This window comes from Neolamprologus multifasciatus, chromosome 1, assembly GCF_963576455.1.
Source record: "Neolamprologus multifasciatus chromosome 1, fNeoMul1.2, whole genome shotgun sequence".
Lineage (NCBI taxonomy): Eukaryota > Metazoa > Chordata > Actinopteri > Cichliformes > Cichlidae > Neolamprologus > Neolamprologus multifasciatus.
This window is the reverse complement of record NC_140439.1, coordinates 36,674,942-36,702,230: the sequence shown is the minus strand read 5'-3', so window position 1 is coordinate 36,702,230 and position 27,289 is coordinate 36,674,942. Positions and strand designations below refer to the sequence as shown.

The 27,289-nt window shown below is 41.6% G+C and overlaps 1 protein-coding gene and 1 long non-coding RNA gene across 7 annotated transcripts in view; one reads left to right on the top strand and one right to left on the bottom strand.

Moving 5' to 3' along the window:
* The window catches only part of LOC146526191 (neural-cadherin-like), a 381,462-nt gene that overhangs the window by 3,792 nt on the left and 350,381 nt on the right, over positions 1–27,289 (bottom strand). For all 3 annotated transcript variants that reach the window (XM_085183449.1, XM_085183576.1, XM_085183527.1), the window contains exon 36: positions 633–787. In XM_085183449.1, the coding sequence (XP_085039575.1) occupies positions 633–787 (155 nt within the window). The remainder of the gene's footprint in view (positions 1–632; positions 788–27,289) is intronic.
* Positions 782–20,215, top strand: LOC146526199 (uncharacterized). Of its 4 annotated transcripts, none has more exons than XR_014869281.1 (3): positions 782–9,903; positions 13,966–14,086; positions 14,332–20,215. It is a non-coding gene; the product is annotated as an uncharacterized LOC146526199 (long non-coding RNA). The 4 variants fall into 4 exon arrangements; XR_014869272.1 differs by having other exon boundaries at positions 13,966–14,401; positions 14,572–20,215; XR_014869286.1 differs by having other exon boundaries at positions 13,966–14,405; positions 14,572–20,215.

Below are 27,289 nucleotides of genomic sequence, written 5' to 3'. Positions count from 1 at the left end.
TGATGAGTGCTGTTTTTATTCCTCTAGAGCGATTTCAAACAAGACTCCAGAGAATTAACCGCAGTGGCTGCTGTGTATAGGGGATCAGTACTGTGTGTGTGTTTGACTGCAGGTAACGGACAGACTCTTGAAGGTTTTGGGCTACTGATAAGCCAAGACAAGGATCTCTATATGAAAGTGGTTTTTTCCTCCTCTTTGTGTGTGTTTCAGCAGTGATTTCAGCAGCCACATGTGTTTGTTGCGATCAAAGCTGTGATATTATGCAAGCTCTTAAGTACCGTTGAGTGCTTGTGGGTTACATTGGCTGGTGGAGAGGAGATAAGGATTTTGCGTGGGCCTAATTAAAACGCTAGCACACACACTGCAGGATTTTATTCCAAATTGAATTGACAGAATCCATTATAGAGCTGCTGCCATACATCCACTGCTGAGAATTTCCAAAATAAAAGTCTTTGCAAACAAAATTAAAACATCTCAACTTCAAGCAAGCACGTGGCGATGTAGCAGTGACACGCTGAACGTCACTTTTAACAGTTTTGTATGTGTGCCCAAAGGTTTCTTTCTGATTTGCTTTGATAACTTTCACAGCAAAGGGTACAGTCTGCATGCATGCGAGCGTGCGAGGGGTGTACCTGGTCCTCCTCCCCGCCGCCCTCCTCATCGTAGTTGAGGACGTTCTCCCGGATGTCCTCCCAGCCGTCGTGATGAGCCGAGACGTGGTAAACGCCCTCTTTCAGCCCTTTGTAGGACCTCCAGCGAGTGTAGAGGAAAATGCCCAGTAGCAGCACTGCAGTTGAGACAAGACGGTGTTGAAGGCATTAGCATTACAAATTGAATGATTAAAATCCTTCAATCAAGATACGCCCTCAGAGACGGGCGCTCTTGATGGAGATGGCCTTGAGCATCATTTGAGAAAAGTGCGAGCAGAGACGTGATACGTTTTAGGAATCGAGTGACGATGACGCTTCAGTTTGAGCTAACGAGCGTTCTGCTGCTGATGTTTAACTAAATAGATTTCAAGGACTCGCAAAAATCTCTGTGACCGTCAAAATCTTTCTCGAGATCGTCAAAAATGCCACGAGTGAGTTCGTGCATCCTTGGGAAACCTCGGGGGTGCAGAACAAAGTGAGATTAATGGGTTAGTGAGGTGCTTCTTCTCACCTGGCTAGATCACTATGGTTACCTGCTTCAGAGCAGGCTGGATGTTTATCATGATAAAAGCCTGACTGATCTGCTGCTGAAAACCGTGATGAATTTGGCTGTTTGGTTGGTGAACTTTGGCCTTTCTGAGTTCAGGTATTACATTCTCTTTCTAAAAAATTTGTCATATTTCATGAAAATATTTTCACATGAAAAATGTCTTTAAACAGAAACAAAGGAGGCCACATGACCACATGAGCTAGAAGGCAGGTCAGCCTCAAGGCTGAGAAACAAACACCTCATAGGTCTTCAGGTGGCGCCTTCATTACAGGCACCAAAACACTCTCCGTGTCAACAGGGACGAGACGTTGCAGGTAGAGCTGCAAAGATTAGAGATGATGGACAGACAAATCAAAGTCTGGGTCAAAAAGAACATTTATGAGACGTAGAACAAATAAAAGATGCTGGACACCATCTGCCAAAGAAGTTGATTTGCTCAGAGTGAAAGCGAGGCTGTTTGTTTATCTCTTCATCCATTGGATGGACAACAACGTGGCCTTACTGATTTCCTCATAAAGCTGTTGTAGTAACAGCTGGACTGTGTGTAAGAAGATACCGTCAGACTAAACCAACACAGGAGGAGCTTCGAGAAGCAGATTACCTTAACAAGGTCCAAGGTAAGCACGGCTGCGATCGCTGAAATTATGCGATTCTTTGATGAAAAGGTTGAAGGACACAATTTTAATTTCCTCGCCAATGTCTTAACCGTATTTTCTATTCGCTGAATTAAATAAAAATGCAATAGCTGACCTTAAACTGTTGTTTGATTTTCCCCCCAATGAATGCCGTACTTTATTTCATGGGCACGTTAATTTCATTTTATTCTTTAACCACATTTTACAAACTCCTGATTCTGCACCTCTGAGAAACTGGATCGTTACAATCGTATCGGTTACAGCGCTGACTCGAAGCGTCGCCTCTATCATGTTAAATAGTTATTAAGTATGAAATTAAACATCATATCAGTGGCTGACACATCTGGCCAGAATCGGATTTTCAATTAAAGACTAATAAACATGTGAACCTAATTAAAATGCTAATTTTAAGTTATTCACAACCTCATTCCTTTACATCTGCCAGTATCACTGTAGTTAGAGGTAATTATAGCCATGTGACTGACAGGCTTTGTAGACACTGAACATGCTTCGGATTATAGGCGGCTCACTTAGTGCTGACAGGGTGCTGATACCGGCCTTGATAACGGGAGGGAGGAAAATTAGCCGCCTGATGTCTTATTGGAATTAATTACGCTCCCATTATTGACACATTTAACCTTGAAGGGAACCTACTATGCTTTTCTGTCATGATGCTACAGTGGGTGCTCGTGAGCTCAGCCTACATAAAAATAATCCACAGACTGTATATAAAAGACAGACGTAATCGCACTCACTGGTTTTAGCTTTCTGGTCTCTGGTCATTAGTGTTTTGGAACCAGAATTGATCACATTTAAGGTGTTAACCAGTGTTGGTCAAGTTACTTGAAAAAAGTAATCCAGTTACTTTACTGATTACTTATTTTCAAAAGTAATTAATTACTTAGTTACTTTTTAAAAACACAATTTACAACCTGAATAGGTGATAAAGTGATAGATCTTTCAGCCCAATTCTACTTTTTCTGCATAATCCATCATACAAAATGTAATCAAATGGAAAAGTCTCTTTTTAAAACTTGTTTTATTAGTTTTAATCTTTTAACTTTATGCATCAAGCAAAAATTTCATTATATGCAACATTCTCTGACTGGAAGAAATTTGTTTAATATTTAAACCTATTTTCTGCACATTCCAGCACATAAAATAATTTTTTTTGTGTGTGTGTTTACACTCAGTCTTTCAAATAGATGCAAGTAAAACAAGCAGAAAATAAATAACATCAAAGACTAGCGGTCCTGTTGCTCTATTTTCACCTGTAAAGCAGGAGTAGAGTAGGCGGAGGTTTACCCTGGTGCAGGTGTGCCGCAGCGGTCAGTGGAAGAATCCACGAGTTTCTCTGTGAGTTTCCCATTACGTCGTAGCTACTCGGAGCTTGTTTGGAAGTTTAGGGTTTTTTTCGCCGTAAAAAGAAGTTTTCTTCCCACGCACAACGGACACTAATGTTTTTGTCACTTTTTATGGAATCAAACTCAAAGTAAGGTCAGTACTTCCACTCTTTAAACGCTGCACACTCATACTCTCTCCTGCACTCGATATATGATCCATTGTTGATCTGCACACAGCTGTTGTCACGAACGTCGCACTCGCTTACGTCACTGTCATGAGACATTCTCGCAAAATATCACGGTTTTAGTAACGCAGTAACGCAGCGTTCCTACGGGAAAGTAACGGTAATCTAATTACCATTTTTGCAATAGTAATCCCTTACTTTACTCGTTACCTGAAAAAAGTAATCAGATTACAGTAACACGTTACAAGTACGTGTTACTGCCCATCTCTGGTGTTAACACTGTAAACATTTAATGCTGTTACACTGGACATTTTAACATGGCAGCTTATGGGAATTCACTTGCTTGAACAGCCCCTAGTGGCCAATAGAAGAACTGCAGGTGCTGTCACTTGTTCGTGCCTGTGCTTGAGGTACTGCCTGTAAACCAGTGATTGTCAAACTGTGGAGTGGGCCCCAGAGCCACCACAGTCAGGGTCAGGCTTCCAGTTATCCAATTCAACCTGTCCCAGCTGGTATTGGGGGACCAGTCAGGGTACATCCTGGAATGGGTGCCTGTCTATCACAGGGCCAACACAGTCACATACAGCCTATTTCTAATCACAAATTAACTTAAACAGCATTTTTTGGACTGCGTGAGGAGGCCAGAGAGAACCTGCACCGACACAGGAAGAACATCACAACCCGACCCAGCACCTTGTTGTTGTGAGGTGACGGTCCTGCTATCGTGCTGTAAAATTTGCACTTCTAAGTAAAATTCAACGTAGGCTGCGTTTCACTGTAGACCCTTTTTTTCATTGTTAATAATGGATGAGAACTGTGGGCTGTGACCTTTCTCTGGCTTCTGAAGAGGAGCATGCCAGAACAAGTTTGAAACTAATGCTGTAAGCCAGAAACACAGGCTTCAAGCTGTCCTAAATATCCCGGGCATGCCTGCCAGATACCACAGCTATGAGAACAACAGCCCCGCCCACCTGCTGTTTGACCCTTTTGTTTATGAGGGGCAGCCAATTAGCTAGTGGGCTTAAAGGGAGGGGCGCTGAAAGGGCTCGTTTCACGCAGAGAGCGAACTGAGCAGCTTCACCTGGGCCCGGTCAAAGATAAATAAAGATTATTATGAACTGGGTGTCACGCAAAGAGTGCAAGAATAAAAGTATGGAGCCGGTCCTCTTAAATACTCCGCAGGGCTACCTCCCATTGAGGCGATTCAACGTTATCCTAAAAAGCAGATTGTAGACACAAAACACACACACATGGATTTTCTGCTCAAACAGTCTCTGCGTCTTTCTCACTGTAGCGTTGCTGTGACCTTTTCAAATGTCTAACAAATCCCCCGTACATCGTCTCATACCTATCACCTCTCGCCTTTGATAACACTACTCTAAGCCTCTCCATAATATTAACCTGTTTACACCCACACAAACTCTTAATTTCTTCCCTTTAATTCAGCGGCACTTCCCGCCACTCTCAAATCAAACAACCGAATCAAAACACATTTTTCCCCCCACAGAACTGCAAAAGAGGCAACTTGTAGAATCTGGAGTGCAGTGTTGAAATAATATTTAATAATTTACAAGCAAACGTCATTAACTGAGTGAATTACTCACAGAGACATATGCTAGCTTCAAATCTGCTTCTTTTTTTTTTCAAAAGCAGCAGAAAGCTGTGTTTAATCACGTTTGAGAACAGCAGCAATCACATACAACAACTGGCAGCATTATAAATACCCAAGCTGCTCAAATCCGATTAATCCGAGGTAAGACACGAGCGTGAAAAATCTGGAATCTTAAACAACTCAAACACATCGTCTGAACGGCTCCAGCCTCTTCTTCTGCATCAACCCCTGCGTTTTAACTCTGAATGTCTTTCTCTTACATCATAACTAAAACCCAGCAGCCACTGCATCATGTAAGCACACCAACAGAAAGCACTCAAACGCTCTGTGAATTGATAACACCCCATTAAACAGCCCACCCTCTGACAACTCTGTAAGAGTAAATTCACTCAGCCAGAAACCAGCTGCACAGTACGAGAGGAAAAATCAATATTCATTTACTGTCATCTTGTCCCCCCTCACCACAACTCCAGCGCCTGGCAGATATATAAGACGAAATTGTTTCGAGAGATTTGCTGTTTCATTTTAAGATGGGCGTCATGGCTTTTAATGGCGAGCGAACAAGAACGAGGGGAAAAGGGGCTAAAAGAAAAAAGACTTTTGTTTTAGGAGAGCCCATGTGTGCTGACCACTGCAGTGGCTGCTTTCATGTTCGAGAGACAGTGAACTGGCAAAAACAAGGTCACAGGTTCAGTCCCCCTGCCCTGACTGCAATGAGCCTCATTTACTGTGAGGTGCCCTGAGCTTCCCCAAGACAGGAACAATAAATGAGTCGAAACAATGTGGAGAAGCAGCTGGTCCAGCAGCCCGGAGGTGCCCAGAGCCAATGAGATTACACGGCTGGAGGATTTAAGGCCATTGAGAGGAAAATGCACAATAGCAAGAGCCAGGACAAAATAACAGATAGTGTTTTTAAAGATTTACAATATAAGGGTGCCCCTGTGGACTCTGACCACCTGTGGCACAGCAGCACGGCGGAGCTATGTTTCAAGTCAATGCAATTTAATTCAATTCTGTTCTATTTATACAGCGTCAAATCAGAGCAACGGTCACTTCGAAGTCTTTATTTTGTAAGATAAAGACTCCACCATAATAAGTTGAAAAGAGCAAGCACTGGTGACGGTGGGAAGGAAAAACTCTTAACAGGAAGAAACCTCTTCCAGAACCAGGCTGAACATCTCCCCTTCAAGGTAGACTCCTGGTGCATATCTGCAATGTGTTTGGTGCTGCAGCTTTTCCAGATAGTTCCCTGGAAGTCCTGTTTTGAACACTTGTGCTTTGAGCCCAAAAGCTGAAATGTAACTTTGGGGTAACGGCAAAGTTGCAGGCAGCCAATTCTGAAAGCTGACCTTGTAGTGAGAGATGGTTTTGTTCTTGTGGACCTAAAACATTTGCTTTTAATGCACTGAGGGGGCCGCACAGGGGTGGGCTGTGGAACCCTGGTGGCAGGAAGTTTTTGGAAAGAGGAAAAAACGTATTTTTGCACAGATGGTCATCAGAATTGCAACGTAAAAAGACAAAAGATGTCCTTTTATAGAATACCATCATGGAAGTTCACCTTGTAATCGGAAGGTTGCTGGTTCGAGCCCCGGCTTGGACAGTCTCGGTCGTTGTGTCCTTGGGCAAAACACTTCACCCGTTGCCTACTGGTGGTGGTCAGAAGGCCCGGTGGCGCCAGTGTCCGGCAGCCTCGCCTCTGTCAGTGCGCCCCAGGGTGGCTGTGGCTACAATGTAGCTGCCATCACCAGTGTGTGGATGTGTGGATGACTGGATGTGTAAAGCGCTACACAAATACAGGCCATTTACCATTTACTCTCTCTGCTGTGCATTTTCCACTTTCCAAGGTTTCACTTCACCGTTTATCACACACACAAAAGCAGAGTCAGTATTGCAGTTAATAAAGATAAATACACCAACTGCAAGGCTGGCATTATATATATATTTTTATAAAACCAACATTAGTTTGGTAGTAGAAGCAGAATGTAAACAAAGCAGAGCTCATAGATACTTTAACAACAACATCAATCAATATTATTGGGAGCGTTTTATAAACGATTGGGACATATGATGGTATTATATCTGTGAAATGACATTTACGTTATACTATGACTAAACACAGCCCTTTATATCGTGAGATAGCCTGGGTGTTACAATGTAACGACAGAAGATGCATTTGTGAAGCCCAGAACTACCTAATGCTTCATTATGTAGCCAGGAAATGTTCTGGAAACATTCCTCAAAGATTTTGCTCCATATTAACATGACAGCATCACAAATGTGGCCCAGACCTGTTGGCTGTATGTCCATGATGTGAATCTCCTGTTCCACCACATCCCAAAGCTTCTCCATTCAATTGAGACTTGGCGACTGTAGAGGTCATTTGATGAACGTTGCCTTCCTGTTAGCTTAAAGCATTATCCTCTGACATCAACGAGACATTTCCACTCAGAGAACTGCTGCCCACTGGTTTCTTTCTGATATACTCAGAATCTAGCACCAACAACCACACCATATTTAAAGTTGCCAAAGTCATCTTTTTCCCCTCATTCTGATACTCAGTGTAACCTTGTTGCCTAGATGCTAAAATGAAATGGGTGGATTATATATTTAGATGCAAAATTAAATAGCTGGTGAATGAATGTTGACAGATTGAGCCTGAAAGACAAATTCATGTTGCACAAACCTGTGAAATGCAAAAACAAAACAACCCTGAGCACAGTCCTAAACTTTGTGCTGGGACCAGCTCCCATCGCCTGTGATGATCATCTGTCAGATGATTTCTCTGCACACGTTGGAGGACCATGCTGAAATTAGCAGTGCATTGGACTGCAAGTGATCTAAGTGTAGTAAGAGAGCTAAACGGGGTCCAGTGTTACAGAAGGAGATGACCTTGAAAAAGAAATTTGCTTGCTATGGTTACTCACAGTGTACTGCCTCTTTTTCCAACCCCCACATTTTCAGAGGCTTTAAGGCTTTTAAACAGTGAGTGGTTAATGAACGACTAGAAATCCAGTTTCACTATGAGTTACACGTACATTTGTGCAGGCTAACCGACGCTTCATTAAGCATTTCTTTTTCTCACAGCACAAAAGAAAAGACGTGACAAAGCACACAAAGAAATGTGATCCTAAGCTGACGTGAGATTGCTGTGCTCCACCGCATGAATCAATATCCTTCGCATTACGGCACGGGCCTATACGAAGAGGAAATACAGCCTCTATAGACTAAAGCAAATAATCTGGAAATATAAGAGGTGTGTTACTGCTTAGTTTATGACGGTGGAGTTTATGCCTTTATGTGTTTATGTTTCTCCTGCTCCCCTCTGCTGAGAAGCAAGTGTGTGTGTGTTTGTGTGTATGAAGAGGTGGCTGGAGTGAGCTCCACGGGGAGGTGAGCAAGGAAGCTGGAGGTCAGGGTGTACAAGAAGAATCTGCTCTGTTCAAAGTCTTCTCCAGAGGGCAAACAAAGAAATGGAGAATTTGATCGGTATTTCTGACAGAGTGCGCGCATGTGTGTGTGTGTGTGCTGGAGAAAGTAAAGAGCGAGCCTGAAAAGAAAGATTATGTGTTTATTTGTTTACACTGCCTCCAAGGTCCTGTGCTGTCTTTGACCATCACTCCTTTCTCACTCTCTCTGCTTAACTCTTACTCCTGCCTTCAACTCGCCTTCCCTCCGTCCAAGCTCCTCTAACGGCTCTCTTCCTCCACTCAGCCGCTCCACCCCTTCTTTAAAGTTTGTGTCTATTGATTCCATTGGACTTTAACAACAACCGCCACGTTAGGCCAAACCCTTCAGCTATTTCTGGATCTTCAAAAGACGCCCTGGGCTATTCACGTACGCTCCTTAAAACCTCGCCTAAACCACTTCACTTCCAGCCCGTCGCTCGCTTCACGATGAGTGTTACAAGCGCTGCTAACAAGTAAATGTCGAGCACAGAGACCCTTAAAACTCGACTTTCTTTATAAGACTGCGTGCGGCGAGGTGGCATGCCGCTACTCTCTGTGATGAGCAGGGATATCCATCGTACCTTTTGCAGTTCAAATGGCACTGAATGAGCGAGTGCGTAATGGGATTTCCAGTCAGACAATCAATATCCGAGCTGCCCTGCAATGAGATCAGTGTCTATGAGAACGTCAACACAGGTCAATAATATAGTATGGATTTTACCTCATCAAACTATAATTCTGCTTACTGGAGCCATCTGTCTCTGTGGGCTTGATCTATCACTACTCTTCTTCTCGCTGCTTTTTTTTGTTGTGCTATATTTTAAACAGGGTTTTAAGGTCAGTACCAATATGCGGCAGACAACGTCTCTACACATTCACAGGTGCAATGAGTTCTTTTTGTTTTTTCCTCTGGTTCCTGGAGTTAAATGACTACATGTACCAGAAAATGATAGGGTTGAACATTAATAATGGATTCCTTGCAGGCGCTGAATTTCCAGGCACTGTTTGGGAAGCCAAACTGCCCCTCAGTTGTAGTAATACAAATCTTCCCACACTGACTAGATCCATGCATAAAAAACTGTAAGTAAATTGGCCCCCAAAGTTATTCTTATTACTTATTGAATGTAATTCATTTAGCTCACAGGGCAGTAAAGCCCTGCATGGAAAGTTAATAAAACACTTAATCCAAGGCCAGTATCTGTCCAGTGTCTTAGCTTAGTTTTCTGTAATGTTCGCTTTCTCAAAGTAAGTCTTTGTATCTTTTGCACTCTCCACTGCTCTTGTTATTGATCCAAATGTGTCCTTTCTTTAATCCTCCACCTCCTGTTGTAAAGAAAATGTGCCAGTGGTGTCGTAGAGGTGCAGTCGTATCTCAGTTGCGCTCTGATAAAGATGCGGCTATGAATAGACCCTCACACTGGGACATTTTGGAGCACGGGGTACAAACAGACAGAAGCTACAGCGAATGTTTGCGGTGGAGACGTAAGAGTTAAAAATAGTTTTTTTTCTTGCTTCATTCAGTACTCTTAATTCTGTGCGCATTCTAGCGAGTTTTCCAACACATCAGCATGCACCTTGGATCGCTGTTCTTGTTGGCTTGAAGTGTTCACTTTCATCGAGTGTGGAATTTCAGATCATCCGAAGCAGCTTGGGGGGCGTTCAGAGTCACGTACCGTTTAAATATAAATGCAATCAGTGTTTTGTCCACAAACAGTCGGCGCAGACATTAACTGTGAGAATGCACTGCAGATAAACAGGCTGCTAATGATGCGCACTGATAGACAGACACACCTCGTTCTCTACTTATTGCATTCAGAAGAGTTTCGGAAAGCTTGACCTCTGACATGGAGGTCAACATCACTGGAATACAAGGTCTAGATTTTCAGCAGATATAATTATGGTTAGGTGTCTGCCCAGCAAGGTGACGACAATACCCCATCACCCTTTTATGGCTGAGAGGTAAGAACAATCAAACTAATCCAAATTTGAAAAGATAGTAATGCGGTTTTCAAGTGATGACATGATGAATCCTGCTTCTGGGCCCAAACTACTCTGCGTTTAATAAGGATGTTGTGTTTTTAACATGTTTTATTGCTTTGCATCTTGTTCTATTTAATCTACAAGCTCCTAAAAACAGTCAGTGATCACTGTCGGCCTCTCTCGGTTTTTATTACCACTGTTTATTTTAAAGCTCAGTTTTTAAAACCTTACAATGTGACTACAGCCCAGCCCATGCAGCAGTATGTTAATGACTAACCTCATATTGTGGAGGGATTATCTCAGTTGTTCTCCTGACTTAAGTTTGGTCCGTTTACAGCATCCTGCCATGCGATTACATTTGTCTCTAACCATCAGGAACCCTGACGTTAACTTTTATCCAGTGGAAAAAAGTTAGCGTTCATCCTCCACCTTCACTGTGTTTATGCTATGCTAACATAGCTGTGTCGCTAGCGATCACGTAGCACATCATTAAATACCAGCTAGCCAAAATTCAGTAACCCTACAAACGTCACTGCTGTTTAGTTTTCTGTCTTCATTTATGTTGGAAGTGATAACAGAGCTGTACGTATTAATTTGTTTCACAAATCTCTCAGTCAGAACATGCTATATTATATTTAGGTGGAAGCTAGCGAGCTAACTTCCTGCTAACTTCTAACTCTGTTAAATTTAATAAATTGTGTTTTCATGGATGCCTGGATGTTAAACTTAATTGTTACACCTGGTAAAGCAGCAACGCAGATAATTTTGTTACAGATGAAAAAATTTAGACAGTTTTTCAACTCTGCGGCAAAGTTTGGGCCCAGACACGGCTAATGACGTCTGACTTATTAAAGACCAGGTGAAAATTAACAACAGTAAATATTTGAAGTTAAAAGACTGAGACCAACAGTAAAACCTGTCCATTCCTAAAGCTTTTGCTCTCTCTCTCTGATGGGTTTACTTTGGTTTTCGAGCCTAAACATGTTCTCCTTCACTTGCATCCAGTGTTGCCAACTTAGCGACTTTGTCGCTATATTTAGCAAGTTTTTAGACCCCCTAAGTGACTTTTTTCCCACTAAAAAGCGACTAGCGACAAATCTGGCGACTTTTTCTGGTGTTATTGGAGACTTATTTATGACGACTTTTTGACGTGAAAACGCGTATCGCTCTTACTCTCAACAAGCAGCGGGTGCTGCCGTGGGCACCTCGCCTGTGCCAAAGCACTCACAGGCGGAGGATAGTCCTCCCCCAGCTGCTATCAGGGCAGGACAGTGTTGCCAACTCCTCAGTAAGGAAAATCGCTATTGGCTGTCCTAAAAGTCACTAGAAGTCGCTAAATGACGTCATCACCTAATTTGCATAATTGGTCATGCTAACGTAATTGTAATCTATGTTGTTGGAGAGAGAAATAACATCGTGAAAGACAGATAAAGTGAGTAAAAAACGTCCTAAATGCATTTAGAATTTATTTAGAACTACAAATTAAATTTCTTTTAGCAATTATTGTTTTTTTAATGTCACAATTCCAACCCTGCTCCTTTACCCGGGCTTGGACCGGCAAAAGTGACCCGAAATAGGCACTCTGGTGGAGTTACTTTGTGTGTGTGTTTATAAGTAGTTTTAAACCTTGTGATCCACAAAACAGCATAAGAGTAAAAGAATAAAAGAAGAACTGACTGCGTTACAGCACCCGCTGCTTCTTGAGAGTAAAAGCGATATGCGCTTTCACGTCTTTTTTTAGCGACTTTTTGTAGAAAAAAAGTCGCTAGGGGGTCTGAAAACTCGCTAAATATAGCGACAAAGTCGCTAAGTTGGCAACACTGGGGCAGGAGACGTTCACATCTATGCGTCCAAACTGCGCATGAGCAAAGCCGCTGCTCCCGCACTGACTGTAACGCAGGCAGTTCTTCTTTTACTGTTATGCTGTTTTGTGGATCACAAGGTTTAAAACTACTTAAACACACACACACACACACACACAAAGTAACTCCACCAGAGTGCCTATATCGGGTCACTCTTGCCGGTCCAGGCCCGGATAGAGGATCAGGGTTGGAATTGTGACATTAAAAAGAAACAATAATTGCTAAAAGAAATTTAATTTGTTCTAAATAAATTCTAAATGCATTTAGGACGTTTTTTACTCCCATTATGTCTCTTCCACAACATTATTTTTCTCGTCTACAACATAGGTTACAATTACATTAGCATGACCAATTATGCAAATTAGGCGATGACGTCATTTAGCGACTTTTAGGACAGCCAATAGCGATTTTCCAACTGAGGAGTTGGCAACACTGCTTGCATCAGCATCTCACTGCACCTCATTCTGAAATTTCCTGTGAACAGCTACAAAATACAACGTTTGGATTAACTTGTCATGGAATAACAAGGCTACAGACCTCAATTGGTCATGAAACTGCTGTCAGTCAATTGTCCAATTACTTTAGAGTCTCTGAAAAACGGGACTGTGAATGTCTATAATTCCTCAACAGTTAATGCAATACTTTTGTTAAACCCCTTGAATTGAAGCTGAAAGCCTGCACTTCAGTCACATCTTGACTGTTTGATTTAAAACTCACTGCTGTGACATGCAAAGGCACAATTACAGAAACCGCATCATCATTTGCATTTTTGGACCCGAATTTAAATACAGGGTCAGTAAAGTAACATAAAACAAAGCCAGTGAGGATATGCAATACTGCCTCACATAGATGGTTTCTTTTATGCAGTGCTGAGTTGACCCACTTATCTTGGGCAGTGAATAGAGTTTTCCTTCAAAACAAAGAACTATAAACAAACAAACAAAAAGACAAAGAACGCAAACATAAAAAGCCACAAAACAAACATACAAATACCGATCAGCAGTTTATTCTCTGAAGTGCTTTTAATAAATCATGCATCACTTTTGAGTTTTCCAGGAAAGATAAACATAAATAAAAAATAAATTATTTGAATCCACCCTCTTACTTGTCTGAAGAATGAAAAACTGAAATAAAATGTTATTTTTCAGAAGGACTGAGGGGACTCCGGCTGAGCCTGCTGGTTGAGGCGAAGCAGGTTTTAATGGCCCATGTGAGGAGCTGGTTGAGTCCCAGTGAGAAGCAGGTTTAATGGCACTCGTGAGGGACAAAAAGCAGCTCAGGAACATTGTGCTGGCTTTGACTCGAAATGAATTTTAAATTACTTTGTGCACTTTTTTGCCTTGAGGAAATTTCATCATCATCATCAAAAAAAAAACAAAAAAAAAAACAGGCAAATTTCCCCTGTGATGGGCCGAGTTCAGTGTCGGTCCCCAAAGTATTTGAACAATCATCCAGCTCTACAGGTGACAGCAGCCACTGCTGCCTGCACGCTTTAATCTGAAAACTGTTAGCAAAGTCTCTACAAAGGTGCACCTATATATCGTCTCCCTCCTGCTTGTGCTGTGTTCTCTCCTCCTCCACTTTCTGCAGGTATATGGAGAACTGCATGTTCTGTACTTATAATGCAACCTGTCGAGCGTTTATTGTTCTATTGTTTCTTGTCTCTCTAAGATCTTCTTTTCTGTCTTGTCTTTCTAAGCAGTCGCGGCAGATGGCTGCCCTCCCAGAGTCTGCTTCTGCCAGAGACGTCCTACTGTTAAAAGGTTCCTTCTGCTCATAGAGAATAGTTATGTCATAGAGGTTTCCATCTAAAATACTGAAAGGTATTTACCTTACTGTGAAAAGTGCCTTGGGATGACAATCATGGTGATTTAGTAATATATATATGTAATTGAAAGTTAATGATTTTGTGTTTTTGGGCCAAGGTGCACTTTCAAGTCTTTCTCTTTGAACCTAAATGCCTTCAAGTCGAATTGAAATCATGTTAAGTAATTTTCCACCCTGAAACACTGTCACTCATTGTATCTTTAATAGCTTTTTATAATATAAAAGCTCCTTTTCATCTCAGATGGCTGGAGGGATGTGTCTGCGTTTGATCCGCAGATGCTGGCAGGCTGAGCCCCGGCAGGGAAACAAGAGTAGGTAAACAAACTAGCACTAAAGTCTACATGGAAATGTGCTGTTAACCGTGATATTGAAAAATAAGGGCTACACATGCATCTAATCAGCCAAAGATTAGAGTTGCAGGTAAATCACAATCATTTTTTATTGATTATTATTGTTCTTTTTTATTTATTGATCTCTGCAGGGAATCTCATCCTCTGTTTCCAGCTTCCAGGGACCGGCTCCAGGTGTAAGGCAGGAACAAGGACTGAATGATGGGAGAACTAGCCTGGCATGTTCTTTACAGCGGGGGAAACAAAGACCTAAGAGTGAAACCATGAACCCTCCACAGCGTCCAGGGTTCATTGCCCACTCTCCATATCTGACTTCCACGAGCCTCATAGACTACCCTTCCAGTTCACATTGTATATATGACCCCACTGCACTACAAGCTTGTTTGTTCTAATTTACATGCCCCGACTTCGCTCCCTCTTTCAAATCATTCACCTCCCATTAGTGCACGCTGTTCTGTCTGGTTCTGGAGCTGCACCAGTCCCCTCTGACTCCCTCCTCAAACCACAGCTTACACCATCTGCCATTGTGTGCTAGATGCTGTCAATTTCTTGGTCCTGTCCCAGATACATCTGGCTAATAAGCATTCTGTAGTGACGCGTGCTGGTTCGATTGAAGTTTGCTCAGAGTTTTCTCTGTATGAAAAGAAACCAAACCATCAACTGATTTTGGAACAGAGAAATTAAAGCATATGTGTGAAAATGCATTTAAATGCCATTTAATGTAGTTTATCTGACATCAGCTGATGACCTTTGAGGTCCCTTCCCAAACGTCTTCACCCTCACTCACATCCTGGGCCATTTAAGGCTACGTTCACACTGCAGGTCTTAATGCTCAATTCCAATTTTTTGATCAAATCCGATTTGTTTGTCTGCTCGTTCACACTACAAATAAAATGCGACTGCAAACGCGCTCTAGTGTGAACGCTCAAAGCGGCCGCATGCGCAAAAGAAGACGTCACACACAACGCGCTCTGTTTAGACCCAGAGCAACAGTATTGTTTGGCTGATGGACCTTAATATAAAGACTTCGGACTTTACGTTTCCCAATTTTTGCTTTAAGTTATTTTGTTATTTACATAATAATGTAAATAACAAAATAATGATCCTTATTGCTGTTTTAGAGGAGCGCTGCTTCAAAGGATAGTTGCAGGTTTCTGTCAGAATCTGCAGATTATACAGTACAAATAAAATGTTAACGTTTCTCCAACGTTGTCTTCCCAACAGTTTCACCGGATGGCCAGGAAGCGTTCGTGATGTCTTCTCCGGCGCTGATAATTGGCGTCTGTCTTGTGTCAGTGACGTAAAAGACGGATTTAATGCGACTTGACCATCAAACGGCAGTCGCTTTCTGAAACATCGGATATGTATCGGATTCAGTACCACATACGAAAGTGACCCAGATCGGATTTGAAAATATCGGATTTGTGCCGTTCACACTGTCATAGCATGATCGGATATGGGTCGCATAGGGTAAAAAAAAAATTGGATTTGATGCGCTTTCGCCTGCAGTGTGAACGTAGCCTATAACCTTAGCAAGTCACATGATAGATAGGGTGAGGCTAGGTTTCACAATGGGTTCACCTGAAACCTTAGCTGACTGTGGCCCACACCCGTTTTCACACTTTGGTTTGTGTGATTAGGGAGAGGATCAATAGGGGGTCCATGGCCCTCTGGGAGACTTAAAATTTGGGACTCTCCACCAATAGTACTTAGAACTGAAGAAGCTTCTTGGATGAAATGTCTTCAAGAAACCTAAAGTCCAGATGCTTTTCTTTCCAAGCTCCTTAGACTATGCCCAAATGCGTGCACATGGAATTTGCTGCAAAGATCCCTAAAACACAGTCAAGACAACAAATATAAACTAATTTGGATGAACCCCCCCCAAAACAGTTATCTTTCTGTGATGATTTATCTGCGAGGGCACATTTGTTGTCATGGTCTCTAAATAAAACACCTCATCTAAATATAGTAAATCAAACTGTAGATTATTGTGAGGTTTTTGCGAGTGTGTGTTTCTGTGTGGCTTTGAGTTTCAATATGTATTTACATGAAGCTGAATAATACTCAGTGTTCCTGCGTGAGGAGGTGGTAAGACAAACGGTCATCAACACGCACCTTCAGCACAGACTGCAAGCTCTGCCAATGCATACATGAAACAGTCCAGCGAAGAACGTCTCTGTCACACTAATTAGCTTTAATTTACAGAAAATCCATCTCTACATGATTTAAGTAGGTGCTCGTGCTATTTCAGTGGGATATTCTACGGCATATAAAGACATATCTGGTGGTGCGTTCAATAAAAAGCAGTCCATGCTGTGTTTAGGAAAGATTAAGAGAGTCTGCATCTGTGCTGTCAGACCACTGCTGTGTGGGGCACTTAGACGATAGATTGGTTTATTATTTAAGACAAAATAACTATTTGGCTTTTGAGCATTGAGCAGTATCGTCTGATTATTTATCTATTTTTTTTGTAAGCATACATTTGGTCTTGATGTTGCAATTTTATCCACACATGATGAAACTAGTGCACTGGAGCAGGAGCAACCTCCCAGCGTAAAACCATCTGCTCCCTTATACTGCTGCAAATGTCCTACAACCGATCTGCTGTGGCCCAGTAAAGAGTTCAGTTTGAGTTTTGACGTGGATTGAAGAATGTATTTTTGTGGCATGTTGCGAACATGGATTGGCTCTGTTTGTGAAAACAAAATAAATGTTTATGAAACCGGTTCTCCAGCCTTTTCTGGCTTTCCCCACCTCAGAATCTGAAGCTTTAGTCAGGCCCCTCTTCTGTGGAACCAGCTTCCAGTTTGGATTCAGGAGACAGACACTATCTCTACTTTTAAGATTAGGCTTCAAACTTTCCTTTTTGCTAAAGCATATAGTTAGGGCTGGACCAGGTGACCCTGAATCCTCCCTTAGTTATGCTGCAATAGATGTAGGCTGCCAGGGGATTCCCATGATGCATTGAGTTTTTCCTTTCCAGTCACCTTTCTCACTCACTATGTATTAACAGACCTCTCTGCATTGAATCATATCTGTTATTAACCTCTGTCTCTCTTCCACAGCATGTCTTTTATCCTGTCTTCCTTCTCTCACCCCAACCAATCACAGCAGATGGCCCCGTCCCTCCCTGAGCCTGGTTCTGCCGGAGGTTTCTTCCTGTTAAAAGGGAGTTTTTCCTTCCCACTGTCGCCAAAGTGCTGCTCATAGGGGGTCATATGATTGTTGGGTTTTTCTCTGTATCTATGAAGCGCCTTGAGGCAACTTTTGTTGTGATTTGGCGCTATATAAATAAAATTGAATTGAATAGAACTGAATTAATCAACACTGAATGTTGCTTAAATAAACATGAGTGTGATTGCACCACTAAATTCTGGCTTATTAATTTTCCCTAAACATCAAAAAACTCCCCGACCCAACACTGGGGCCCACACCACAGTCTGAGAACCGCTCATCTAAGACAATAACACCACCTGACAATGATGAACAGATTCACCATAATACAAAAATATCACATTTAATGCTAAAAAAAATAGCCACTAGAGTTTAAAGAGGAACTCTTGACCTTTGGGACATACTTTGTGTACTTTCAGACTATATGTTCATTTTATAATAATAAGAAGAAAGTGTACTTTATTGATCCCCGTGGGGAAATTCCTCTCTGCATTTAACCCATTCACTCAGTGAAGCAGTGGGCAGCCATTGGGCGCCCAGGGAGCAGTGTGTAGGGACGATACCTTGCTCAGGGGTACCTTATTTTTAGCATGTGCATGGTATCACTTCTAAGCCTAAAACATACTGAGAATATTCAGAGTATTAAAAATAGGTATTCTAATAAAAAGTAATACAATTTGTACGTTTACCCTGCAGCAGCATGGTAATGGAAGTATTAATTAGTTCATATAAGACACTGCATAGCAAATTTAATACACAATAAAAACCCCAAACTCTGATTTGAGTAAAGGACTTCATGTCCAGGTGGATTTTTATGGCTGCATCTGTATAATAGTAACTCATTTCATTTGACAAGGATAAAACCAGAGTCCTTCTGGGGCAAATTGAATAGATTGCACTTAGTTTTCAAAGGCCCACATCTGTGTATCTAACACCCCACAATTCACAGTGGATGTCAAAACAAGCGCCAAGCCATAAATTCATGGAAACTCATCTGTGATTTTTTAAAAAGGGGAAAGAAGTAGATCTGAGGAGTGCTGGAGTGTTTCAGAGAAAAGGGAATTTGGAACCACCAGGACTTTTCCGAGAGTTGGCCGTTCAGCCAAAAGTAACTGACTCAGTAGCAGTCCTTCAATCAGACACTTAGAGTAGAGTGGCTAGATGGAAGCCACTCCTGAGTAAAAGACACACGACAGCTCGCTTAAAGTTTGCCAGACTGCATTTAAAGGACTCTGAAAGCACAAGAAAAAAAGTCTGATGAAACAAAAGGTCTGGTCTGATGAGAAAAAAATTGAACGCTTCGGGCAGAACTCCAGGTACTCAACATTTGTGTTCCAGCCAGCCACAGCGAAACACCATTATTAAGCCTCCAGACGACACTACAGTGGTTGGACTGAGTCTGGCTACAGGGTGCAGGTCTGCAAACTAACAGCATGGTGCTGCTACTACAGCCTGGTACCCAACCCCTCAGAACATCAGAGGGCAAGATCAGGAACCCGTTCCATTATTCATCGACAGATACAGAGTGGATCGAGCACCCAGCTTTATGTTCGCAGGAAGCCAGAGTATCCCCTCAGGTGAAAAAGGCAGAGGAGGGTCTAATTCCCAAGAATGCTCAGCAGCTCCTCTGCTGCATCATAGAAAAATAAAAACACATTAAAGCATTTCTATAGAGCTCCAATGGCAGCTAACAGATTCTTCCAATCTAATATAAAGAACTTTTTAGGATCTGCTGAGAAAAAAAATGGCAAAACCAGCCTAATTTAAGAGAGTTTCAAATGACCTGAAGCTGCATCTGCTTCCCTGAGATTTCTACAAACCTCTGAGAGAAGGGTGTAAACAATAAACGATAAACTTCAGTTTTTAAGATTTGTTTTAAAAACAATACTCAGACCTGCTGTTATCATCCACAGATGTCTGTATTGTTCATTAGTATATTTGTCATAGTAGCTGCTGTATTGCTGATTGGCTAATAGAATTAAATGTATGTCGGTATCGCTACAACTACGACTGTGTAACCACAGTCGCCCCCTGCTGGCCAGCAGAAAGAATGCAGATTTAAGGCACTGGCTTTTTCAGAGCTGGAAGCAATGTCCAAATAAAAATACAAATTTACAGCAAAAATAAAGATGTTTAAAGGCAATTTTAAAAATAATAGAAAATGGAGTTTGATTAATTGTACTTACAGAAGACAGAAATTCAGTTCAATTCAATTTTATTTATATAGCACCAAATCACAACAACAGTCGCCTCAAGGTGCTTTATACTGTAAGGTAGACCCTACAATAACACATACAGAGAAAAACCAACAATCATATGACCCCCTATGAGCAAGCACTGTGGTGACAGTGGGAAGGAAAAACTCCCTTTTAACAGGAAGAAACCTCCGGGAGAACCAGGCTCTGAGTGTGACATTCTAGTCTTTACCTATTCTGTTACTTACAATTAATTATCATGTATATGCATCAGTGCGTTGCACCTGATTGCTAGTATTGGTCGATAAGTCAACATTCGTCACTTCTGGTTCCAAAAACAAAAACATGGTGGCAGCATGTCTGTGTAGATTCACAATCATCCAAGTCACAGTAGTCCTGAAAACTTTCTTTAGATTAACATGGTGGAAAAAATGTAACGCTGAATCTTCCCAAGGTTTGAAGATAATAGCCATCATCGCTTTACAAACCATACTGTCTATGTCCATCTTTTACATAGAGCCTATGTTATTGATGTTCTGACATGACTGTTTAAAAAAGATAAGTTTGCATTTGACTGCTTTTCTGTAGTCAAATGCAAACTTATCTATCTTTTGAATATTTATTATTGTACAATCTACCTTACAGTATAAAGCGCCTTGAGGCGACTGTTGTGATTTGCTGTGATATAAATAAAATTGAATTAAATTGAATGAATGAAATAGTAAAAGTAGCATTACTGTCGTTTACCCCGAGCAGCTCTTTGTTGCTATAAAAAAGTCCTTTATTTATTTATTTTTTTTCAAAGGAAAAAACTTGGAATGAGTTAAAGAGAAAAAGTGTTCAGAAAAACAAGCAAGTATTGGATGTCAGTGTCAGTTAATAATGCAATAACAACATAATCCTGAGAGAAAAACAGCTGCTGAAACACAACATGAGGGCATAGAGGTGCGTGCAAAGAAGGGATGATATCTACGCTCCACACACGTAAAAGCCCGAAGAAGCAAAAAGAATAAATTAATTTGCATTGCGCTGTGCAGAATCAATATTCCAGCTACATGATACATTCAGAGGACTATGCCATTAATCATTAAAATACTCAAGAGATTGCCAATTGGACTTTGACTCGGTTTGGAGCCGTGCTGACATTTCTGAACTAGAAACTTTGCTCTGAACTCACAAACCCCGAGGAGCACCCGAGGGACTGACTGTGTCAGTGCTGCTGGTCTCACAGTCCAATCAGTGGAGGAGAAACATGACTCCTCCAAGACTACTCCCTGGATGTTCAAGCTAAAAATATCATTTCAATGTTTTAATGACATCAGGAATCGTCCTAACATCTAGCCCACATTAGGTTTTGCATTGTTCATGCATTGAGGCATGAATGAGGTCATGCATTATTTCATCTTCATGAGGTTTTGCATTTGTTCTTTCATGATGAAATCAGGCACAAAATCATGCATTTCCTTACATATAAATGATGCTAAAAATTCAAGTGGATTTACATCCATTTTTTTTCCCCCACAGGTCATGATGAGTCACTGGTCTATTTTTCTACAGAGAGATGAACAAAGAAAAATCCAGCTGAAGTTTTAATGATGAAGCTGGTTTCCAGCTGGTAATCCAGCTGTTCATATCAAAATGACCTGATCTGTTTTTACTGTGATATAAAACAAATGATATTTATTCAAAATTTTAAGTTAATAAGTATTAGTGTAACCGGTGTGATTCTGCGTTGTGTCTGATAAAAAAGGTAAAAGAAAGAAAGACCTCCAAGTAAATCATTTGCCCACTCCAGCTCCTACGACCAAATACAAACAGTGGGGAAGAGGGTTAGCTCAACCCACCACAACTTCCAAGCTAGCAAGAAGTATATATTCACGCTAGCATTTATGGCGCCTAAAACACACTTGTAACATCTAACAAAAACAGGCTTAATAATGACAATAATTGAACTAAAATCGCAATCAGAAACATCAGGGTGGCTAAATATGCATTATATGTGTGTTTTAAGGTGTTGGAAAGAAATGACACCCACCTCTCCCACAGGGGAATTGTAGAAAAGGGGAGAGGCAAAAGGGGTACACTGTATTTATAGGGTTGCACCAAAGAAGAAGAAAAGAATGAGGAGGGGCTCTAACTGATAATGAACATAAATACAGGCTTGGAGGTCCTAAAAGTCAGGTATAAAAGGAACGGTTTGGGGGTTTAGAACACATTTTGTGTAATTATAACAATGTGATTTATGACCCTGTTACATTAGCAGATTTTTTTTGTAAAATACTGACTTTCTGTACTCACATTTCCTTTATCATATGAATAGGTAACAATAACTTAAATAGCTACTTGCAGAAGAGCATCTCTGAACGCACAGTACGCTGAACCGGATGGGTCAGAGAAGCAGGAGACCACACTGGATCCTGTCAGCTAACATGGGCTCACCAGAAATTAGCCCGGCCTGGTCTCAGCAGCCTTGATTTCTGCTGTGATATCAGGATAGTAGCAAATTTGGGATGTGGTAGAACAGGAGATTCACATCATGGATGTGCAGCTAACATGCTATCAAATCAATATGGACCAAAATCTCTTTTTCTGCAGCACCTTGTTGAAATTATGCCATGAAAATTCAGGCAAAATCCAATCCAATGCCAGCAGCTGCTGGCGAGTGTATGCTGTTAAGATAAATTAGAAAGTCTAAAGCACGGTTGTTAGCACTGTTGCTGCACAGCAAGAAGGTCCTGAGCTCAATTCCACCATCAGGGGTCTTTCTGTGTGGAGTTTGCATGTTCTCCCCGTGTTTGCATGGGTTCTCCCCGGGTACTCCGGCTTCCTTCCACAGTCCAACGACATGCAGTTAGTGGGGATAGGTTAATTGATTAAACTAAATTGCCCATAGGTGTGAATGCGGAAGTGAATGTGAGTGTGAATAGTTGTTTGTCTCTGTGTGTTAGCCCTGCGACAGACTGGTGACCTGTCCAGGGTGTACCCTGTCTCTCGCCCTATGACAGCTGGGATAGGCTCCAGCGCCCCCTGTGACCCTGAAAAAGGATAAGCAGAAGCGAATGGATGGATGGAGAAATTCTAAAGTGGCTGCGACTAATATAATCTGCTATTACACATCTCTAACCCTACACTGACCTCAAGGCTTTATAACAGGACTTTACTAATGGGTGGCTGGATTTGTTTTAGCCTAAACCATTTTTCCAAACTTTTGCAGGTTAAACCAGTCAAACAGGAAATAAAAGGAAGCCTTAAAAATGTTCCCAATCAATCCTCCAATAGCAGCCTCTCAGCAAAGTGTGTTTCTGACACCACCATCTCTTGAAAATTGATAACAATCTAGCAAACAGCTGCTGAAATGTCTCAGTCGAACTACAAATGTCAACTTGGTACAAATGGAAAGTAAAGTCAAGGATCACCCCACTTATTAAAGATTCATCCTCTAAGTATCACACACGTTAAAATGACTTATGGTTATTATCGTTAACGAAAACTAACGAAATAACGAAAACTAGAAGTGAAAAAACATTTTCGTTAACGGAAATAAAAATAAAAACTGTTTAAATAAAAAGGAAAACTAACTAAAACTGGAATGAGTGTTCACAAAACTAACTAAAATTAACTGAATTTATAGCAAAAATGTGTTTAGTTTTCGTTGATGTGTGCGTGTCATACAATAGTCAAGGGTGAAAATGAAGTTTAGTTTCCAGGTTTTTTTCTTGCTGTGTCTCATTATGCCAGCAGGTGGCAGCACGTTAGTCGAGTCGTCTGTGTTGCTGCTCCGTCCACGCGCAGAATCATGTCAGGAAAAGTCAGGAGCCAGAGTCCAATTTGGGATTACTTTGAATATGACTGTGTTTTAGATAAAGCAAGTGTCTTGTAGTGGAAACAGACAAATTATGAGGGACATTTCTAAAGGGAAAAAAATCCCACAAACCTTAAAGTGCACTTGAAAAGCTCACACAAGAAGGCTAACCTAGCTTACCTTGAGAAGGTAAGGGAGCACACTCAACCCTCATCCCCAGAAAACAGAAGCTAACCCCAGGCAAGGCAGCGTGATGCATCCCGAGACAACAGGACGGGGATATCTACACAACTGTGTGAGTCAATTACCTTCAAAAAGTTTATCAATTCACTTGAACCAAAATTACGAACACCCGGTGCTGCGAGAGTTAATAGTCTCATTGGGGCCAAGATATACATTTTATAGTTGCCTGGTATCAATGGTTGTTCATCTGCCCTAATTTATTTATTTATTTATTTATTTAAAGAACCCATAGGTGGGAATGTGAGTTGTCTGTCTCTGCATGTTAGCCCTGCGACAGACAGGCGACCTGTCCGGGGTGCAGTAGCTGGAATAGCAACATACCCAAGGATGAGCAGAAGAGAATGACTGATATGATGAAACTGGGATTTTGTTACACTTAATTATTGCAAACACAACTAAAACTATAACTGATACTAATCAAAACTAAATTGAAACTAGCAAACAATTGGTAAAAACTAATTAAAACTGATATAAAATTGAAAATCTGAAGTCAAAACTAAATAAAAAATAAAAACTAATGAAAATTGCAAAACTATTAAAACATAGTGATACACAACTGATACACACACACCCCACCAACTATGAAGCCTTCATGTTGTAAAACCTCAGTACCAGCAGACAAGCTCATTGCTGACCATATCAAACCACACAACAGATCAGGATCAAAGGGAATGAGCGAATATGAACGTTTTTGGGAGTAGAATTTGTCTTTAATCTTCACCAATCACAACATTCTCAGAGAACTGCTTTTGAGAGTTGCTGCCCTTCTTTTGTTCTTGCTATTCAAACATTTGGAGTGTGCACAAGCAATATTTGATGAAGGTTTAAAAAAAAAAAAGAAGTTTCTCTCACTGCTACTTAAATTTCAGAGAGAGGAATGCTTGACCGATCGAGCGCAGGATGCTCTACCGATTGAAATTACTACCAAAGCCCCCGGAGCATTGATCTCAATTTCTGCAGGTTTGGGTAAACAGCACCTTATACGCCTACAAATCAAGTAATTAACACTTAAAACAGCGCTGAGCCTCAACAGGATCAAGGTTGGATGTCGCATTTAATATAAGCCCGGAGCCAAATTTGAAGGAAGATGTTGGAATGAAGGAGAAAAGAAAAGGAGAAATGATCATTTGAGTGTCTGGCTGGTCTCCGGGTGTGAAAGAGGTGCCCTGTGAATCACCAATGAGACAATCAGACATGGCCAGCAGCAGTGTGACACCGACACCATCTTCTTCACCACACATCTCCCACTTTTTCTTTCTCTCGCCGTGCTGCGCGCAGCCCCTGCTTTGCTATCTATTCAGCTCCCTCTTGTTTTCTTTTGGTATTGTGCGTCGTCCTGTTTTATTTTGCACTCCTCTGATCTGCTTTCTCTTCTTGGGCTGTGTGCTCGTCTCATACTGCTCTTTACTGTTCTGTTGTATTGTCCTCAATTAAACAACGGGAACATGTCATTGTACTGACAGCTCTCTGAGTACGACTGAGCCCGAGGCGCTTTCTCAGCAGAGGATCCTTCAGGGATTGGAATACAAAGCTAAAAGGTACAGGTGGATGAATATTCAACAAGCAAAAACATAAAGGAAAGAAAGAAAAATGTGGATTTTAACAACAGAAAATCAAACACCAGAATGTTTCAGTTGATCCGCTCACAGGCGAGACAAAGGGCTGGTATGCAGCTTTACCTGTGAAATTTACTGCCTAAAGTCCAACCCAAAGACTCCATCCCACAGCCCCCCTCCCTCACCACCATCCTGTCACATTCAACACTTCAGGTGAGGAACGAGCTGCCAAAGATCCCGATGGCATCAGCCTCTGGAGGTGCTGTGTGGCATCATGGGATACATGTTCAATATGAGCCTGAAGCTGGGGAAAGTAGCACAGCTGTGGAAGACCTCCGGTGTGGTACCAGTACAACAGACTACACATCCAAAGGACCTCATCAGCTACAGGCCGTCTCATAAAGACCCTTGGGAGGCGGGTCCTAAAATATCGCACCCTGTTTAGCTCTTCATTGGATCAGCTGCAGTTTGCTTACCAGCCTGGCATCAGGGTGGATGATGCCATCATCTAACTCCTGCACCAAGCTCTGACCCACCCGGAGAAGCCTGGAAGATTTCTCCAGTGCTTTTAACACCATCCGACCTCTGAGGGACAAGCTGGAGCTGTCAGGAGGGATTACTGGACTACCTCACTGGTCGCCCACAGTAGGTGAGGACACCCTCTACACCTCAGACTTCTCCATCAACTACCCAGGCTGCCATCTACAAAGGTTCTCTGATGACTCTCCCATCGCTAGCCTCATTAGGGTGAGGATATGTCAGAGTACAGACAGTGGATTCAGGACTTTGTGGACTGGCGCTGTGGTGGCAGCCATCTCTAATGGTGTTGTCTGTTGGAACAGCAGCTAATCTATTGCTGAAAGGAAGCTGAAGCAGTTGGATAAGCTGATCAGGAAGGCCACCTCTGTTTTAAGGTGGTAGGAGACAGAAGAACTCTGCATCACTCTTGGACAATGACTTTATGCCATGCATGAAGAACAAAGGAGCGATATCGCAGGTCCTTCCTCCCAGCAGCTGTTAGACTTTATAACCATCACTGCTCCCAACAAACACAACAAGTTGTTTATATTATACTTATATTATAGTTGTTAATATCCCTGCATTATGTTCATTATGTTGCACATTATTTTTTGAATCCAACTGCTCCATCCACCTGTCGCTTTGCTGCTGGAACAATTTCCCCAATGAGGGACAATAAAGGATATTTCTATTCTATTCTATATTCAGTCCATTATCACCTGTAAGCTATGAAATCTTCTTCATTTTAAGACATTTCAAATATTATGATAATAATATACAGCCATAACAAATACAGTCCTGTGAAAAACTAGGGCATTACATGATCCAGTAGCTTGTAAGACCACCTTTAACACCAATAACTTCAAGTAACAGTACAGGAGTTTTTTCCCTGGTAACCCTTCCAACATAGCCCTGCTTACTCAGTCCAACAGCTTTAACATTTAACATGCTAACTGTGGACTGTAGAGTCTGGGATGCAGCTCTTGGGCTTTTTGCAGTTTCTCTGACTGTTGCCCAGTCTGACCTTGGGGAGACCGACCACTTCTGGGAAGTTTGCATCATTGTATTAACACACACCAGAAAGCTCCAGAGCCACAAACTGACAAAACTCTGCTTTTATAGAGGTGCCCACACGTGCTAATGATCCATTAAAGAAGTGTTTGATTAGCAGAACCTGGCTGCTATTTACCCTCTTAAAAATATTAAGAATGTACTTAATTTATAGGACTGCATTATATATATATGCACTGTATATAGTACAGTTTTACATAGCAGCACAAACAGTTACTGTATAGGGATTCAGGTTGATGTAATTTAATCTGCTGAAAGGAGATCCCTGGATTTGGATCGTTTACTCTGC